General features: G+C 35.6%; 1 protein-coding gene and 1 long non-coding RNA gene across 2 annotated transcripts in view; both read right to left on the bottom strand.

Moving 5' to 3' along the window:
* Window positions 1–20,148, bottom strand: part of LOC129800598 (uncharacterized) — a 132,961-nt gene that overhangs the window by 77,600 nt on the left and 35,213 nt on the right. Inside the window, exon 3 of the long non-coding RNA XR_008751637.1 lies at window positions 14,652–14,859. This is a non-coding gene — a long non-coding RNA (uncharacterized LOC129800598). The remainder of the gene's footprint in view (window positions 1–14,651; window positions 14,860–20,148) is intronic.
* LOC129800596 (protein extra-macrochaetae) lies at window positions 1,272–14,693 on the bottom strand. Its single transcript, XM_055845093.1, has 2 exons — window positions 13,666–14,693; window positions 1,272–2,028 (listed from the first exon to the last, which is right to left on the bottom strand). The coding sequence occupies exons 1-2, from the start codon at window positions 14,071–14,073 to the stop codon at window positions 1,981–1,983; spliced, it is 456 nt and encodes a 151-aa protein (XP_055701068.1). The 5' UTR covers window positions 14,074–14,693; the 3' UTR covers window positions 1,272–1,980.

The following is a 20,148-nucleotide window of genomic DNA, read 5'->3' as shown; positions in this document are numbered from 1 at the left end:
GTGTCTCGTCGTTAAGGATTAAGGGCAGAATCACATTGACATGTAAAATGCTCACCGTATTTCGTTATTTTACGCATTTTCATTGCAATTCTTACGCAAATTGTCCATTACCGTATTACCTTATCTCATACTCGGTGGCACTAGGTGAAAATAATGTAAGAAAATTGAAAAAATGAAACGAAAATGCGATAAACGGTGAGCAAAAAAACTTAACGAGAAATTAAGTTTATCGTTAAGTTTTTTTTGCTCGCCGTTTATCGCATTTTCGTTTTATTTTTCAATTTTCTTACATTATTTTCACCTAGTACCACCGAGTATGAGATAAGGTAATACGGTAATGGACAATTTGCGTAAGAATTGCAATGAAAATGCGTAAAATAACGAAATACGGTGAGGCTACGGCGAGCATTTTATTGTCAATGTGATTCTGCCCTAAATCTTGAGTAAATTTCAATTGCCAGTGGACAATCCACGGATTAACTTACTTTTAGCATGCAATTTCTAACAGTGCAGAGAAGAGTTACTAAAATTTTTTTACTTAGTCCACTCCCCATGGTGTTCTTCATCCCAAGGAGGAATTTTACATAATTTCTCATGTTTCTCCAAATTGACAGAGATTGAACGAAGCAGGAGAAGAGGAGAGAATGTGTGAGAAGAATATCCAAATGGGAATGGAATGTACACCTGACCAAAATCTTCACTCTTTTTCGGCAACCTCAGCACATTTTCCCAAGAATTCCTCTCTCTCTCTCACTCTTAGCCACATCAGCCAAGAGTTCGATCGTGGGTAAAAATGCCCAGTGTCTTAAGATTTTTACCTGAAGAAGCCCACCATCAGCCTAATTGATGCTCCGTGGAAGCTCCCAAATTTATCCGGTCGTTAGTGGTGAAATTTCTCCAAACACCGGGAGAAATTTCTCACTTCTGAACTTGGAGGATTAATTGAAAGACTCATGAATTTTTTTCATCAAGATTTTTATTTGCTCTCTTCTTTTTTTCTTTATCCATTAATTTTTCTTTTCTTTTCTTTTCCTTCTCATCCACTAGCAAAAATGTTATAGTAGCTTTTTTCTTGTATTTTCTTTACAATGTATCTGTCTCATTTGTGTAATTATTAATTTTCTACTTAAAAATTAAATTGCTATTTAAACGTCAAGAAACATTAAGTCACGGGTGAAAAATAATTTACTGCCGACAACTATCTTTGTTGGGGAAAATTTTAAAGGTGGTGAAATGTGGATAGAAAGAAAACTTTTCTTATTTTTTTTTCGTGTAAATTAAATTAATGCATTTGCTCCATTTGCTCTGTTTATGCCGAACGCACAATAACTTTTGTTTTGTAAACATGTTTTTGACATTTCAATGAGAGTGAGTGAGATCTAGATCTAGTCATCTCGCTCTCTCTCATAGAAAATTTTGAAAACATGTGTACAAATAAAAGTTATGAGAAACGTTGGGCATTAGAGTCCATCTTAAATTTGTTTTTTCTTCAGTTTTTTTGTATTTTTTAAAGAAAATATTTCTGTAGGTTAATAGAGATAAAATGTATTTTTTACTTCATCTTGTAATCTACACTTTGTACAAAATAATCTACGATCACAGAACATTTTTTTTAATATTTTCTTCATCCATTATTTATACAATCAAAAACTAACATAAAATCGCTAAAATCTATTCAAGTCCATTATATAGAATAATTAAAAAAAAATTCTTTGTGTAGCTCTCTTGCTTGTGTAATTAAGCATTTCTTACAATTGCATTGCTCGCTTTCTTATCTTGTCAGCCCAGGAGACGATGACAGTTTTTTTTAATCCCCCTCAAAAATATTCTTTGAGAAATCTACACAATGTTATTCGACTTTAATGTTAATTTTCTCTCGCGCTGAACGGTTGTGTGATCGTCTCCAGTCTCTAGGTTACACATTATTATTATTATTATTATTATTTACACACAACAATATTACATAAGACGATTTTATTCCTAACATAGATCCATTCGATCACTGCTCACGGGTTTTTCTGTTGGTGTCTGTAAAGATAGAAGAGAGAGAAAAAAATCAATAAGAATGTGTTGCTTCGAGGAAAAATTAATTTATTGTTTACGATCTTGATCAATTTGGGCTACTGGCGCTTAATTTTTAATCCATTTGATGAATAAATTTGTCGGTTATTCAATTTTAAAATTCCCAACTGTCACATTTGAATTCAAAAGTCCTCTAAGAAACTCGATGCGCCATATACACGAGCAAAATATTAGTCTCACAATGAGATGAAAGCAATAAGAAATTGAAATAAAATGAATCCCACAATACCATAAAATCAATCCCAAAATGAAATATCCTCAATCCTATTACAAAACTAAATACAATAAAATAAAAAATGGAATAGAAATAAAGCTCAGAAGATAATAAAACCAATCCCAAAATGAAATAAGATCACTTCCACAATGGGATACAATAAAACACTAAAAGGAACGGAATTATCAGTAAAATGAGATAAAATCAATTCCACAATGAGATAAAATAAATCACAGAAGAAAGATAAAACCAATTAAAAATTGGAAAAAAATGCATCCCACAACGGAACTAAAGAAGATCAGACAATATCAATCCCAGAATAGGATTAAATCAATTACAGAAAAAACAGAATCAGTCCCAAAATGGGTTAAAATGAATCCCACTATGGAATTTGATCAAAAACTAAATGGACCCGAATAATAGAATGAGATAAAATCAATTACAGAATAAAACAGAATCAGTCCCAAAATTAGATAAAAGCAATAAGTATATGGGATGATAAAATGAATCCCACAAATTGAATATAATCAAATATTAAATGAATCGGAATTAATAACATAAAGGAAACAAAATCAATTCCACAAATGGCGTAGACCATTATAGAATAAAATAGAATGAGATTAAATGAATCCCACTTTGGAATATAATCAAACACTAAATAGATAGGAATAGCAACAGGGACAAAGTCAATCCCACATCAGAGAACCGAATCAGTCTCAAAATGGGACAAAAGCAATAAAAATAGGGATAAAATGAATCCCACAATAAGATAAAATAATTTATAATGATACATAAAATCAATCACAGAATAGATCTGAATCTGTCCCAAAATGAGACGAAACCAATAAAAAAATTGATAAAATCAATCCCACAAGGGCATAGAATCAATATCAGAGCCGAACCAAATCAGTCCCAAAATGAAATTTAAAATGGGATTGGGATAAAAACAATCCCAAAATGGAATTATATTTAATTTCTTCATAATAAATATTTTCTAAAATTCAAATTATGTAAAATTTACGAAATTTTTAGGGCATATTTTGGATTAAAATCAGACATTGAATTCAATCCCACTTCTATTGGCTGTGGACAGCTGAAAATTTCTCTATATGTACGCCAAATAAGGCTTTAGATATGACACAAAATACTTCATTATTCATAAATTTTAAGTGAAATAATTTTCAAAAACAAATATTGAAAAAAAGTAGTGCATTGGAGCTCTGTCCGTCAAATAATTTCGTCAGATATCTTTAAGATTTCTGCAGAAAATATCTACACCTCTGCCGAAAATCTGCCGAGAAATCTGTAGATATTCCTACAAATTTTATTTGGTCTTGGGACAAAATTCGTCAGAAATTTTTTCAGATTTTCTGACGAATCCTAGTGCATACTCTGACGAATTTCTGTAGATATTTTGCCGATTTTCTGTAGATTTTTCTACATTCTAGACTTTCCAGACAGCTATGTCAGAAAAGATGGAATATTTTTCACTGAAGTTTGCAAAATTCAATAGAGTGATTCTTGGTGATTTCACAGTGTTTATATAAAATAAAGAATTCTGCGACGTCGTGTTATAAGTAGAGAATTGTGAAGTGAAAACTTTAAGCAGAGTGTCGACCTAAATTTCGTGTTTTTGTATCATTTCATGGGCGATTTTTAAGAAATTTGCATTTTTGCTTGAATCTTTTTACTCGTCTAAAATGTTTAATCGGAAATGCTTGTTAAGCAGAGCATACCATTTTCTTTGTAACTTCTACAGTTTCTTGATAAATCAACAATATTTTTGTTGAGACAATGGAGACTATGCAGATTTCCTATGCAGAAATTCTGCCGAGAATCTGCAGATTTTCGCAAGAATTTCTGCCGAAAATCTACAGAATTCCTCTAAATGTACTAGAATATACCGTTACAATTCAAAAAACCTCAGAGTAAAATCGGCAGGTAGAGCAATGATTTGACAGGTGGGTTATCCGGGTAACAGCTGTCAAAAGTCCCTCTCATTGTAAGGAATTTTTATCAGTAATATTCTGTTCCAATTAGCAGAATATCGAGGAACTGTGTAGCCTATTACTGTGTATTAAATATTTTGGGACCACTCGAATATTTTGGGATTAACTGTAGAATCCAGGGGCATGACATTTCCTATGTTTATAGCGCGCCGAAAAAACTTTTGAGTTTATTAGCTGTTTTCTGTCATTGTAGAATGAATTAGCAAAAAGTACTAATACAAAATAAAAGCCAATTTAATAACGAAAACGCAACCGAAAACCCCAAATTGGCAATCTACGTAGTTTTGAAGATATCTCGTGAAATGTGTACGAAAACAGGAAAAAATTTACACTAAAACTGGTCGCATTTTTTAGAGCTAATGCCACCCCCCAGGTAGAATCTTAGAAAATTTTTCAGAGCATAGCAATTTCGTGGAATCACTGTGGCGCTGACGTCAAGAAGAAGATATGACTTTGATTCAAATTAAAACCGCCACTTTTATCAATCAATTCCCATTAAGTGGACCTCTTTACCCGGACGCTTCTCATCCAAATTCCCCAAATGAAAAACCTTTCTCTCTCTCTGAAAACACTCCCCAAAGCACATTCTATGAATATTCCCCAGAGCAATTGCAACAGTCAATCAGTCACACAAATGATCTTGCACACCCAGCCATCGTGTCCCGGATACGCTCGTTGAGCACACCATAAACATGCACGTGGTGGAGAGACTCTATTGAATTGTCTCATCCTCCACCAAAAATCACCAGCAATTCTCTCGAAAAAAAAAAAACAGATCCCACCAATTGTTCAGAGCATTCCATTGTGATCCTCCAGCATGAATAGCAAGAGAGAGAGAGGAGGAAGATACCAATTTAGAAATATCCGCCACGATAAATCACCCACAATCTTTCAATTCTCTCTCTTAACTAAGGTTCATTTGCTCGCATAAAACTACTAATTCGATTTATGTTGAGTGTGATTCATAGCAAATTTGTTTGCATAAATTTGAAACATTAATTGCTGACTGTTTCGTGAGTGCTCATTTTTTTTTTGCGACCTCACTTCTTTTTTTTTAGCTTTCTTTTACTCCAACTTCAGATTTTCCTCAATCAGAAATTTATCTCGAGCAACAACACAATTTAGGTCACAACATTGTCAACTTCTGTGCAGAGACGAGACATCAGCCGCAAAAACATTAAAATATGTTTATGGCTGGGTGGAAAAAGAAATTTTATGAGACACACATGCAAAAAAAAAAACAAATTGAAATCCATGAAATTCCGTGCAAAACTTGTGGAGAATCTCACGTGGAACTAGTCTAGGTTTTTCTCGTGCATTTTCCCAACTAGCTACTGGCGGTTTTAAGGCTCGTTTTGCGCTGTTGTTTTTTTTTTTTGATAATGAAGTGACCTCATTCGCTGCGTGTGAAAATTCAACAAACAACCCAAGTCAGTGAGAAAATTCACTTGTGCAGTTTGGTGAATGTGTGAGAAGTCAACAAAACAATAGAAAATGAAGCTATCAGAGTTTTGTTGTACAGTCTTTCGACATTCCATGAAAATTTTCCCCGAAAGATTATTCAGTCAGAATTTTTATCAAGTGTTCATTTTAGAGTCATGCAACTTAGATAAGTCTTGAGAAATACAGAAATGCACAATGAAGAAATACGAAAAAAAACTGAAAGGAACTCATATTTTTGTTATGAATCAGACATTCAATTTTTTTGCACAGGAGCATCAACGGTTAATGTTTAAAGTTGCATCGTGCAACCCTAAATCTGACATTTCAGAAGTGGGATCCCGAAAGAAGCCTTTGAAATAAGGAGCAATCATTGATTTTGACACAGGGTGATTGAAAAACGTTTGGGAACCTAAGGTTCCCTAGAAACACTCATAGAGAACGCTTCGAGCACCTTGTAATACGAGTAATGCCCTAGACACACTTACGACTTAAGCCAAGAGACGACTTAGTAGTAGACTTAGTAGTAATATTGGAAATGTAGTTTAAGCATTATTTCTAATATTACTAGGCTAAGGCGTCTCTCGGCTAATTCTCATGTATGTCAAGGCCCTAACCCATGCAATCCGAGAGAGATCCGTGGATTCAGAAGTGCCTGTGCTACACAGGGAACAAACAGAGAACGTTTGGAAACACACGGATAACCCATGATTAACCCGAAAATACCAAAGAATCTGAAAAAATATACGAGAACGTTTTGTAAAACGGAAAACCCAAGGAAACATGGGCTACTGGTTCAATTGTACGCATGATACCGTTCTCAAGGCTCGTAGTGAGTCGAAAACGAGTTGAAGTGCACATGGCAATTGGTTGAGATTAGTGGCAAAGACAATTAGAGCCAGTGCTCAGTTGGTAGAGCATTCGCCTAGATAGCGAAAGGCCTCCAGTTCAAGCCTAGGTTCTGTCTCAATTTGGGTTAAATTTTTGGGTTGGTTCTAATTGTCGTTCTCTATGCAAAACACAAAATTTCTTGGGATTACGTTACCAAGCATACAGAAGTCTGTTCAATCACATTCACAAGAAAACCAAGATACTCGAGAGAGATCCAAGGTATCCTATGTATCTGTGGAACTTAGGGAACAAACAGGTAACTCTTCGCAACCTAAGGAATTCATAAGAAACTCATAGTGTATCCGAGAAGCCCCTAGTACCTGCGGAACATACGGGAACGCATTATAATATGACGAACCTAAGATTTCCGAAGGAGATCCGGAAAAATCCGGAAACTGTGATCCCGAACTCACAACTCTTGGTATACCAGAAAATCTGGATATTTTGGTAGCCGTCAGAGAACGCTTGGGTCTCTGAGAAATATACCGTAAATGCGGGTGACATTGACACCCCCCTGTTCGTAAGTTTTTCCAGAAATAAACAAAAGCTTACGAACAGAGGGTTTCAAATTCATCCACAGGGGACAGGCATCATACTTACGGTATGAAAAACTTATGAAGAACCCGAAGATTTTGTAAAAACTTCAGGAATATACGGGAACGTATTATATCCCGTGAATCTTAAGATTTCGGTGAAAAATACAAGGGATCCGAAGTGTCTACGAAAGCCAGAGAACACTTAGGAACCCGAACAATCCAAGAAGTCCAAGGAATCCTAAATATTTTGGTAACTCTCAGTCAGAGATCGAGGGAAGATCCAAAGAACTCGTAGAACCTAAGGAACCTAAGGTTTTCTGGGAGATCCGAGGAATCCGAAGGGAACAAATAGAGAACGCTTGGGAATTTGAAGGATCTATGAAAAACCCGAGCAAACCGAGAAGCCCGAAGAACATACAGGAACGCTTGGTATCTCGGAATCCTAAGTAATCTGGGGAATTCGAAAGATCTAAGTAACCAACAGAGAACGTTTGGAAATTTCAGGAATCTGAGGAAACTAGTAACGCACAAGATGTCTTGGCAGCTCGAAGGACCAACGGAATACTCATTGATCCTTAATTCCGGCACATTCTACATGCCCATTCAGAATTTTAACAAGAATTCCCTTCAATTTTTCCGAGTGTATCGAGTTATTCAATAAACAATTTCGTGCTTTTTCTTCCCTCATTCGTCTATTTTGCATAATTTTTCAGCAAAAAAATAATCATTTGCACGACGATTTTCTCTCTCCGAGCAATTGCTAAGTTTATATTTCTTTTTCCACACTTTTGCAATAAAAAAAAAATAAGTAAATCCCCATGAAGAAAAAAACAAAAGACGAAAAAGAACGCAAAAAAAGACCAACAAATCTTGGGAAAGAAAAAGTACTTGCGCAAATTTCTCATTATTTGCTGCTTGCCATATATTTCTCCCAAAGATAAAATCACGTCAGATTTTTCCATTTGGTCGAATCTCCCCATTCGCTGGAGAAACATTTTGAACACTTGTGTGTTTTACTTCTTGGGCAAGAAAGCATCGTGATTGCAATCAAGACATTTCACCATCATACAAATCTTTCACTCACCATCTACAGGCCTTTTTTTTTAAAGAAAGCATCACCCGGGGATGGAGATGAAATGGGCCAATAAAACGGCGACCTTACGGATGATCCACGTGATTGCTTGAATTTAGAGCTTCTTGGGCAGATTTATGTAAAGGCCTTGTAGGGGAAATTAGGTGAGATCCCTTTATGTCTCCATAAAGAGAAGCAAAGTAATCTGTAAGACCCTGGAGCAAGATACGAAGATCAAAAAAGCGATGACTGTTATAGAATTGACATTCGGTTGACCGACTTTCCGTTGTACTTGGGAAGGAAACAGTAAGAGATTTCCTCTTGGGGTTTTCGTCTTGGGTAAAACTCTTTAGAACGTTATAAGTTCATATGACACTCGTTAATGTAAACCCTAAAGATAAAGAAGATAACAACGGATGCAAAATTTACAGAGGGTCTAACCTAATCGGAACTGGTCCAGTCCCAGAAGAGAAACGGAAAGAGTTATCACAAGGATTAAATTATTTAAACCAACATAATTTTGTGTTATCGGAGTTACCCTTATTAGTCGAACATGAAAATATCAAGGAATCGACAATCCGGGAACAGAAAACCGATTGGTCGATCGGAAAGCGATATCGCCATGTGGTTTTCACCAAGGGTAAACATAGTTAAATCATCATTCTTTTGTTTAACCCTTGTTAGTCAAACACGAGAAGAAGATCAAGCAAACGATAATCCTTATAAAAGGAACAGGGAACCGATCGGTCGTCCACCGTACGATATGATCGGATCTGTTCATTGGAAAAGAAACAACAAGCGATATAATTGCTTTTCCATCGTACGATAGGGTCCAACCTGATCGGATATAACGAGAAGTGATATCAACTTATTTTTTTATTTTTTTATTTTATTTATTTTCAAGTACTGCTTTTGAGCTAGAGCTCTTGAAAGCAAAAATTTAGACAGAGATATAGGTGTACAAAGAATTCAATGTTTGTGTGATAGCGGCCACCGCCGTCTTAGCGTTGGTAACCAACCTTATGATTTTCATCAAGAGTTAAATTGCTTATTTCGTTACAATTTCGTGTTGCCCTTGTTATTCGTACCCGAGAAGATCAATGATATAACAATCCTTATAAAAGGAGTGGGCGGCCGATTGGTTGTCCATCATCCATCGATCCGAACGGTTGTCCCTCGTTACAGTTTTCTTGATCCGAAGTAAAGCTAATTAAATTCTTGATGCCTTAAGTCGAATTCAAACCGTTTTTCACAAACGTAGGGGGCATAACAGCCTATTTCATCAGTATCAAATGAGATTGTAAAGATTCTCATCAACAAAAACTGGGAACAAGCTCATCATTGATCTTTTTTTGTTTGTTTTGCTTTCCTATTTAGTATACATTATCCCCCTTCTGAAATTGTAGTACATACCAAAAGGTAAATTGAATCTGAAACTCTCTCGTATTTTGCCAACACATGAACAGTGAAAACTTTCTATTTGATTTTTGACGAATGGAAATTGATTAAATATGCAAAAAAACAGCCAGCCAACAATGAAATGCGGGAAATCACTTTTGCATTGTAATTGGAATTGAAGGAAAAGGTGAAAAGGTAGCAAAAAACGTAGAATCATTGGAACTCAGAGTGGATTGTGCTACGTCAGAGAGATTGTTTTTTTTCTTCACAATCATAAATCCGCGATCTTGACGGATACTCGGAATGATTCTTTCAAATGTGACAAATTAGGAAAATCTATGAGAAGTATGTGATTACATGTCAACTACTTAAAAGTATATCAAAACTCTATGCTCTATTATTTTTTTTTTCCATGGGTTTGCGCGCTTGAGTGATCGTCTTCAGACTTGCATGTGGTACATAAGAGTCTGGCCAGAAAAAAAAGCTGCCGGCCCTGATCACAATCATTCTCACTCAATCTCTCACATTTTGCTGCCTCTCTCTCTGGGTCTATTCTGCTTTAGTGCCTCTATCATGGTAATTTGTGTGTTTGTCGCGCAGTTACAGAAATAAGTGCACGTGTTCTCCTTTTGCTTCACAAATAAAACACATACTCTTGCCTACAGAGCTTCAGCCAAAATCACGCCGTAGAAACATTCTACTGAGCAGAATACACAACAATTCAAACAAAAAAAGAAACGCTGAGAAAACCAAGAAAGATTATCACACTTGGGAATTTCAAGAGATAATTCGGTCTCTTGGATATATAGTTATATAGTGCATTTTCCCAATTCAAGATAACGACCGTCCATTTCAGATCACCCCATAGAAACTTTCCTTGATTGACTGCCCTAAAGATCGTGATCACATCTGTTTATTAATCAACATCCGTCAGAGACGAATTGGAGACTATCAGTGAAATTTTTCATCTTGATGCCAAAATAGTTGAGCGTTTATATTTAAAAAAAAAAAAAAAGAAGACAACAGTTTAACAAAATCGTGAACAAAGACCATTTGATGGTCGAATTGCGCTATTCACACATTACAATTTTTCAAATTCTCGCAGGTGTTCAATTTTCACATTGAAATCGCACACACAACAGCTAAACCAACCCAAAAACCTCACAAAGTATTTTTCTGTGCCACTTCTGCCGTGAGTCTCTCTTTAACTCTTTTTTTTTCTCTCAAAAGGTATTATATGACCGTCCAGTCTTGGGAAAATCACGGAGATTGATTGTGGAAGAATCGAATGGAAATTTATGTGGATTTAAAATAAATAAGTAACTCTTTAGGGGAATGTTCAGAAAGAATTGAGAACGGTTGACCATGAAGGTAACGTCATACGCATTGTTTACCGAAGGGCCGTCGAAGGATAAATTACAAGATCAATTATTAAGGTGTTCACACACCTTTTAGAATAAATTTTTAGTGAAGGAGTTTTTCAACTCATCAGTCTGCTTCATTGCAATTCGTTATTAAGAAGATTCACGAAGAAATTAACAAAACGTTGGGTTCATTTTTTCGTTGTATGTGAGTCCTTGAAGGACCACTAAAGAATAAGGTACAAGATCAATTAGAAAAGGTGCTCACACGCTTTTGCGAGAAAGTTTAAGTTGAAGGAGCTTTTCAACTTAACGGTCTCCTTCATTGCAATTCGTTATTAAGAAGATTCATGATGTAAGACCGTCTTCAGACTAGAGGTTTAGCCCAGTTCCTGAGGGTCTCAAAACCTCAAACAGCAACCGATTTTATTGATTTTTTTTTTTAAATGTAATAGGTCATTTGCCCTTAATAAACCAATCCTATGTCAAAATTTTCCAAAAAATCTTGACTGATAAGATATTAGAGAAGTTAAGCCATATAGCTAAGCCTTAGGTCTGAAGCCCGTATAATTAACGCATCGTTGTGTTAGGGATAAACGAGTACGGACGACAAATGAACTATAAATGACAGATGGGATAATCGACGTTGATCAGCTACTTTGATTGGGTAATGACAACCACAGCTAAGTGTCAAATAAGAAAAGTTTTTAATAAATAAACCACTACGAAAGAGATCGTTCTTGGTTTGTTTTAAAAAATCAAGAGGTTCGCTAATCGAGGGATTCCAAGAAAAGGTAAGACGCACGGTAAATCAGGCTTGCCAGAAGTAAACTTTGCATTTTCCAATTTCAATATTGTTGGAAACATGAGCGCTACCTGGCGGAATGAGTTTGAAATTTTGCTATGTAAAGCGTTTCGACACATGAATTGAAACGTAAGTTTATGTTTTAGGGACCACCAACTCGTAAAATAATTAGAGAAAACTAGCGTGGTCTGGGAACTTGATACTTAACAAATATCTTAATTTTCCTCGAGTACTCCGTGGGTTCCCTGAAAAAATATATGTTTCAAAGGTACCCTGAAAAAATTGTATGGGTTTCTCAGATTCCTTGAAAAAAGTATATGGTCCCCACATTCCCCGTGGGTTTCCCGAGTTCCCGGTGTTTTTCGTGAAAAAATTTATGGGTTCCCCGGGTTCCTTACGCGTTCTACAAATTCCCAGGCTACCTGAAAAAATTATGGATTCCCCGTGTAGGGTGAAATGAACGTCTATTGACACTTTAAGAACTCGTGTCAGCACCTATTGACACCCTACTCTGTACCATTTGGGATATGAAATTTGAACATCTCTGTTTATAATAAGACGTATTTTACAGAAAAAACGTTATATTACTTATATTTTACTAGATACATTAAATAATTTTCAACATTTTGACAAAAGTGTCAATAAGGGTTCCCTGTCGAACAGACGTTCCTCCGACCCTATGGGTTCCCTGATAAAGTATGTGAGCTCCCCGAGTTCCTTAAAAAATGTATAGGTTCTCCAGTTTCTCTAAAAAATGTATGAATCACCCTTGTTCCCTGTGGATTTCACGAGTTCTCCGGGGTATTGAAACAAGTATAGGTGTCTTGGGTTCACCAAGTAATCCAGGTTCCTTAAAAAACGGATGGGTTCCTCGATTTCCCTGTAGGTTCCTTGACTTCCCTAGCTGACTTGGCTCGAGTTTCCCGCAATTAGTTACCCCTTGCTTAATTTCGATTCGGATAATAGAGAATAGGAGGGACTTGAATCGAATCCGACCGAGCCATACAGAGTTAAATGATGACCCTTCTTCATAGGGCCAGCTTTTGGATTAAAAGACTCTTTAAGGGGCCTTTGTCGGTTAGAAGGTATTTGGAAAAGAATTTCTGGAGTAGCAAACATTGAATCGCCGAAAATATTCAAAATGAAGAAAAGCCGAAAAATTGGGCAAACCTTGTTTGATTTAGGACCCTAATACCCTAGACACACTTATACGGGCTTCAGACCTAAGGCTTTAGCTATCTGGCTTAACTCCTCTAATTCCTTATTAGGCAAATTTTTTTTAGGAAATTGTTGTTTACAATTGGATATTAAAGGCAAATTATCCAATAGATTTTGAAAAATCAATAAAATCGCTTGTTATTTAGATTTTTAAGACCTTCGGGAACTGGGCTAAACCTCCAGTCTGAAGCTGGCATTACGGCTTAAGCCGAGAGACGACTTAGTGGAAAATGATGGAAACGTATGTTAACCATTATTTCTAATATAGTTACGTTAAGCTGTCTCTCGGATAATCCTTATGTCTGTCAAGGCCCTAAGCCTTGAACATCCTACGCCTTGTCAATAACATCAAATTTTTAGAAGATATTCGAAAAGATTTTCGATCGGCTTCATAACTTTGAATTTGCACTTAGAATTGTTCTTGTCCGATTACCTTGAAAAAGAGGGAATGAAACCGGTGACCGATTCATCACACTATCGGATCAAACGAAACTATAGTCCCTTGGGTCGCTTGGGTCCCTTGTGAAAGAATTTTAATTTCAATTCCAATCAAGCCGAATAAAGAGGATAGACCGGTTGACCACAAAAGGCGCCGTTTCCCAAAAAGACCGCACATTTGAGACTTAAACTTAAACTTACCGTGATTGCAGGATTTGAAGTGACTGGATGTGTCTCACTGATGGATGATGTTCCGGTGGTGTGGAGGATTGTATTTGGACTCGGCCGGACACCGAGTGGCTGTCTTGGGCTGACTGGTGTTGAGTGTTTCGTGGTGGGTTGATTGAGTGCTGCAGCAGCATCGAATGTATTCACAGCCGGATGCATTTCCAGTGCACTCTGGAGATCACAAATGTAGTCGATAACGTGCTGGATCACCTCTAATTTTGACAATTTCCTATTCTTGGGCATAAAAGGCACCAGATCCTTCAGTTTCGACAGATACATCTGAATTTCTGCATTTTCACCATCACGATGCCTCGACACTCGACCACTCGATATTCCCGGCACCGATGCCCCCGTTGAACATACAGCAGTGATTGCCTTCATATTTTTTTTTTTATTGTTAGTTGAAGCCTAAACTTAGCACACAGTATCCAAGATTTATAAACTTTTGAGTTTTTCTACAAGCTTGCAAAATTTGCAATTCGTCACGATTTCTCCAATTTAATCACCAAAATGATGTTCTTCCTGAATTCAGTCACAGAGTCACTTTTATTTCTTTCACTTTTTTTTAGTACCTCTCTTTTAAGTATTATTCCTCAGAGAACTTATCGCACAATCACACCAAAAATTTGCAGGGATTCCCGAAATGATCTCACACGATTTAATTTTGGAATAACTGATCTTCAAGAGAACAAGCGATTAATCCCGAATTTGCGCTGAAATGCTCACGACGGCTCTTCCACTTCAAATGACGATACAAAATCCCCCACATGCTCTTTTATACCCAGAACATCGAGACTCCGCCCCTTCACCAATCGGACAGGGGATTCTCAACGAAAATTGACAGACTATCGCACGAAATTCACACGAAAATTCCCCTCTTTCCAATTTTCTCACACGCCGAGTGAGAGAGAGAGAATTCAGTCTCATCAGACTGAGAGAGCAAAAAAAAAGCTTCTTACCTGGCATTTCCAGTGATTGACACTCTCTCACGATGCTTCCATTCACTGCATTCCAGGACTTTTCCATTCACAAAAATTCTCTCGCGGGAAAGATGAAGCAAGAAAGAGCTTTTGAGGCACTCCAATGCGTTTTCCACGTGAATTTTACATGGAAATTTGGAAGACAACTCCAAAAGCGTCAGTAAGTCGGTAAATAATTTGAACTTGTCTGCAAAGAAAAATTTCATTTCAGAAAAAAAACAATATTATGTTAGTATTATTATCACTGTAAGAATTATGATAAAGTTTTTGATGTTTGTTTTGTATCGTCATTTTGAAATGTACTTTGCTTATGTCCACTTTAGGTGACGAATAGGCGAAGTGCACTCGGAAAAATTATGGATAAGATCTTTTTCCTTGAACATAAAAAAAGTCCTTAATAAGTACTTATCAAGTCCTTAATAAAGGCATTTTTGGGCGAAAGTAGTGACATCTGGCTGTAGAGTGGAAATTTAAATAGAGTATGATGGGCAAATTTTAACCATTTTGGAAAGAGATGGATTAATGTAACATTTCAAAAAAATATAACCTTAAAACGCTAGTAATTGCAGTGATAAACTTCGCAGGCCTAATCCGCCAATTCAGGATGATGTGAGTAATCGATCCTATGCGTTCCAAGGAAATATCTTAAGTTTTATTCAGCCACCTTGACCTATAGGTCTGCCCCGAAGTCGAGGTCTCCTCATAATGACTTACAAAGCTTTTCTGGGGAATCTATAAACCTTTTAAAATTGAAAATCTGTGAAATCTGCGGAGTTTGATTTGGAAAGTTTAATTGAAGGCCCTCCATTTAGTCCCAGCAGCTTGAAATCCAGGAATTTATTTTTCAATTTGTTATCCGGGAGCGTAAATTGCAAAAAAAGTTCCTAAAACGAAAATATTTCCTTTTAACTCATGATTCTGGAATGCAAACTACCCAAAGGATTCCAAAATATTTCATTTACTAGCCAACTCTGCCTCGGGCTCCCCTAATCTGGGAATAAACCTGAGAAGAAGATTTTCACCGTTATGATTTTCTGAGCTGAGACCTATTACTTATGCGAACAAAATTTCTGTAAAACCTATATCTGCCAAATTTAATTTGAGAACACTAGTTCAAAAACAATAACGTGATTATATTAAAATTTAAGGTAAAGTACCCTCACTCGACCGAGTTCCTCGATTCTACCGGTGCGGTGTGTCAATTTTTGAATGTTTGATGGTCAATTTCATCAAATTTTTATGAATTTGTCACTGGTTCGTGGAATAATTGGCCTATTAACACATGAGGACTTATTCTATTGTCTAAAAACTGAGGATTGGTAAGAAAATAGTTCAAAACTATTTGCATAAGGCTGGCTTCAAGAAGAAGTTAGGTGTATAGGTACCATACGAATTGTTACAAAAGAACCTTTTAGACTGAATTGATGTCAACGAATTGTTATTGGCGATGAAAAATCGAAACAAAGTCGGAAAAATCGTGGTCCAAACGTGTTGAGCCGGCCCAAAGGATCGCCAATCACGGATTAATGGTCAAAAAAGCTTTTCACTGTGTTTGGTGGAATAGGAAGGGAATCATCCAATATAAGCTGCTGCCAAATTGCTAAAAGCTCAATTCGGACCTCTATTGTCAAGAACTGACCAGATTGAAGCAGGCGATCAAACAAAAGCTCCGACAGCTTGATCAAGCGATTAATACCTTTTTCGGCATTTGCAAAATTTACTTGATGATACAAAACTGTCTTAAAGAGACAACTTGACTGAGCTAGTTAAGTTTTTTTTTACCAGTAACGACGATAACTTCTTCGGTCATGGGATTATGAAATAGTTATCAAAATGGACGAAAGATGTCGAACAAAATGGAGATTATTTGATTTAATAATAAATTGGATTTTCCGAGAAGAAATAAATCAATGGATCCCTATTTAAAAACAACTTAGATTTTATACTGTTGTGGTTCTCACCTTAGGAAGGATATTTAGTATAATGTCTCATCCCAGCCTTATTGCCGGATGGTCCGAATGAAGAACAGTCAGAGCACACAATAAGTAGATGTCTGATAGTTATGTTGACAACTAATTCATTTTTATTATAAAGAACCGAAATATAATAAAATAATTATAAATACGAAATACAAATAAGAGTACGAGGAAACATAGAAAATTTGGAAAACATAGAATTGGTTAGGTGCTGCCACTTAACATATACAAATTTTATCAAAGTTAAAGAGTGATTTATTTAAAGTATATAGAAATCTAAAGATATTTTTTTATCTTATTTTACCTCATAGAACAAGCTGTCACTGAGGTATTGTAATTAATTAGGATATTTAAAACTAAGTTTTTAAATCAAAACATCAAAACTCAATGTTTATTACTGGTGAAGAACACCATACGCTCTGGCGGAAATCTTCCGAAGTATTTTTTTAGCACGACATTTTTTGTGTACTAAAGAGTTTGTCAAGTCAGTCATCATCAGTCAGTCTTGTCAAAAACCTCGTGGAGCATCAGTTGAAGTTGGACTTTAGGAAATCTATATTTATCCTTGAATTTAATTATTATTAGCTTTTTGAAGAGTTGTGAAAAGGAGGTGTATTGTTTTATCTATCAAATAAAGAAGTGATATCAGGAAACTGGATCCTTTTTCGCCGGATTTATTCTTTATCTTTGCAAACAGGTAATTCATAACCAATTACTGTACCGTATTATATACAGCTCTTTTAGTATTTCTTGTATAGGGGCATAAATTTTTGAAGTTTCGTTGAATTTTTGAGGTTATGTTGAATATAACCTTAAAGTTTACTAATTAACCTATTAGCAAAATAAAAAAATGAGCACCATTAAGGGATATTGGGGTAAAATGTGCCGAAACGGATTTTTTTTCACTAGGTAGTCAAAAATTTGATATATTTATGATGAATATGAATATGTTCATCATAAACCATTTTTCTCTATCTCGAAAGAAATGGTGCTTTTGAAACATTTCGTAAGTCTAATTTAGTGGAAATTCATTTAAATTGTACTTCAATTGAATTGAAAAATGTTCCTTGATTAAGTTGGTCAATATTAGATATATTTCAGAACTGTAACCCTATTTCTATGTTGCCCCATTTGCCCTATATACGATTACTTGACGAGTATATATGTAATAAGATTTTCTATGTTTTTTCTATGTTTTTTTCTATACAAATATTCTTTCTTAATATGTTTCAGCCTTAAGCCAACCAAGTCTTTTTATTTAGTTAAGTACAGAAATAATTTGAGTCATTTATTGCTAGAAAATTGCTTTTAAAAACGAAGAGGTAATTTCTGCAAAAAGATCACTTTCTCAGATAAGTTAAGCTAAAATCAAATTTAAGTACCTTAAAAATATATTTCTACCTCCAAGAAAGTGAAACATAAAAAGTACCTGACCCCCAAGGAGGATAACAAAAAGAATTCCTCTTGCTTTTCGACTTATTTTTGAGAACTTCGACGTTTTACCCAAAATAAACACATTGAAACGTAATTAGCTAGAAATTTCAAAGCAAAGCACAAAAATGCGTCAACAACCACTGAGTAGTTTATCAATAGCTCCTATTACCACGATAAGAAAAGTCTTGCTCGAGAAATTCAAAACTGTCGTCATTAATGTTTGAACCTTCAAAAAAAAACTTTATGATTCAATATTAGGTTTTCGTCTTTCTGTGAGAGATTTCAAGTCACACGCACTCCAAATTATTTATCATTTGTTTACGAAATGCGGCCCAAAGGAGACCCAATAGATCACACACAAAAAAAGCACGTTGATATGTGAGAAAAACAAATAGAAAAATTATCCACAAATCATCTTTTAGCGATATAATTATTGATTTGAGTGAAACGGATAGTGGAGAGAGTTCATTGAGTCATAAAAACGATATAACTTTTTTTTCGTGTTTTCTGTGATTTATGAAGATCCCTTTTTCTGTCCTTTGCAGAGAAAACTCTGAAAGATTTTTTGGGGTGTCTTTTCTCGAGCATCTACTAAAGAGATCACAAGCACAAGTCCCAATCAATTCACAGAGAGAAATTCATTCATGAAAGGTTAAGAGAGAGGGTCAGACAAAAAGCATAAAAACATAGAATTTATCGGCTTGTGATTGAAAGTTTGTCGAGGGTACAAAAAATAATGCTTATGGGTGATATTGCTGTTGAAAGAAAATGAAGAAATCACTGCAGGAAATGAGATGGTGAAGTGAAAAAGGCTTCGCGAAATGCTTTATCTCAGTAATGTGAAACTATTATAAAGATATCATAATTATTTCACTGACTGATTATAGAATTACCTAAATATTTCGTTATTAACGTCAGATCGCAAGTTTTATTATCATTACCTAAAATTTACTTCACGGCGACATGATGAAACCAAGTAATTTACATGTGGTAATGAATTGGTCGTAAGTAGGTAAGATTCTTCTCGTTCAGTAATAGGGCAAAATTGGGTAATTTACATGTGGTAATGAAATTGGTCGTAAGTAGGTAAGATTCTTCTCGTTCAGTAATAGGGCAAAATTGGGTAATTTGGAACCATCTTATAATTTGGGACATTTGAGATTTTCTCAGTATTTTAGAGATTCAAAAAGAAGAAATCTGTTCCTTTTCTTCTTAAACGTCTTTTGCTTCTATTTTGCGGTCTGAAACAGTGAGAAAATCTCAAGTGTTCTAAATTGTAAATGGTTCCAAATTACCTAATTTTACCCTAACTTTCCCGATTTGAAAACTCTCACCGATGGTGGTTTTTTCTATACCGATTCGAAGGTACCCGTCAAATGATTACTCTACCAGCCGATTTTGCTCGGAGGTTTTTTGAATTGTAACGATATATTCTAGTGTATTCATAGAAAATCTGTAGATTTTCGGCAGAATTTCTGCCTGAAAATCTATAGATTTTCGGCAGAAAAAATTCTTCCGAAAATCTACGGATTCTCAGGCAAAATTTCTGCGAAAATCTGCAGATTTTCTCTAAATGTACTAGAATATACCGTTACAATTCAAAAAACCTCCTAGTAAAATCGGCAGGTAGAGCAATGATTTGACGGGACGAGCATATCGAGCGGACATATACTTGACAGGACGTCGCTTTTCTTGATACGTCAAGTTTGTAAACTTCCAAATGCGCCCCCTAGAGGATGATGAGAAAATGTTACTTAGGTAATTGGAAATCGACAGATCAGATCGTCGCTTTCATCACTTCGAGAGTTCATTCTCTTTGACTTCGAGCATAATAATCCGATCAAATGAGAACGGAAATCGAGAAACATTTTGCCACTCCAATCTCATGCTCGGTCTCAACTTATTTTCTTATCAAAGACTATTAAGCTATTTTGCAACTATTATAGAGGCGCCTCAGCTAAAGACACTTTTTTCTCTCGCTCGTAGTCTATAATTTATTCAATGAATGCCAAATAGGGTGTGATCGTATGATCGATTACTACCAAAAACTACTTTTGATAAATTAT

The sequence above is a fragment of the Phlebotomus papatasi genome, chromosome 2 (assembly GCF_024763615.1).
Source record: "Phlebotomus papatasi isolate M1 chromosome 2, Ppap_2.1, whole genome shotgun sequence".
NCBI lineage: Eukaryota > Metazoa > Arthropoda > Insecta > Diptera > Psychodidae > Phlebotomus > Phlebotomus papatasi.
Note: the sequence above shows the minus strand (reverse complement) of the source record. Positions and strands in the feature narration are given on the sequence as shown.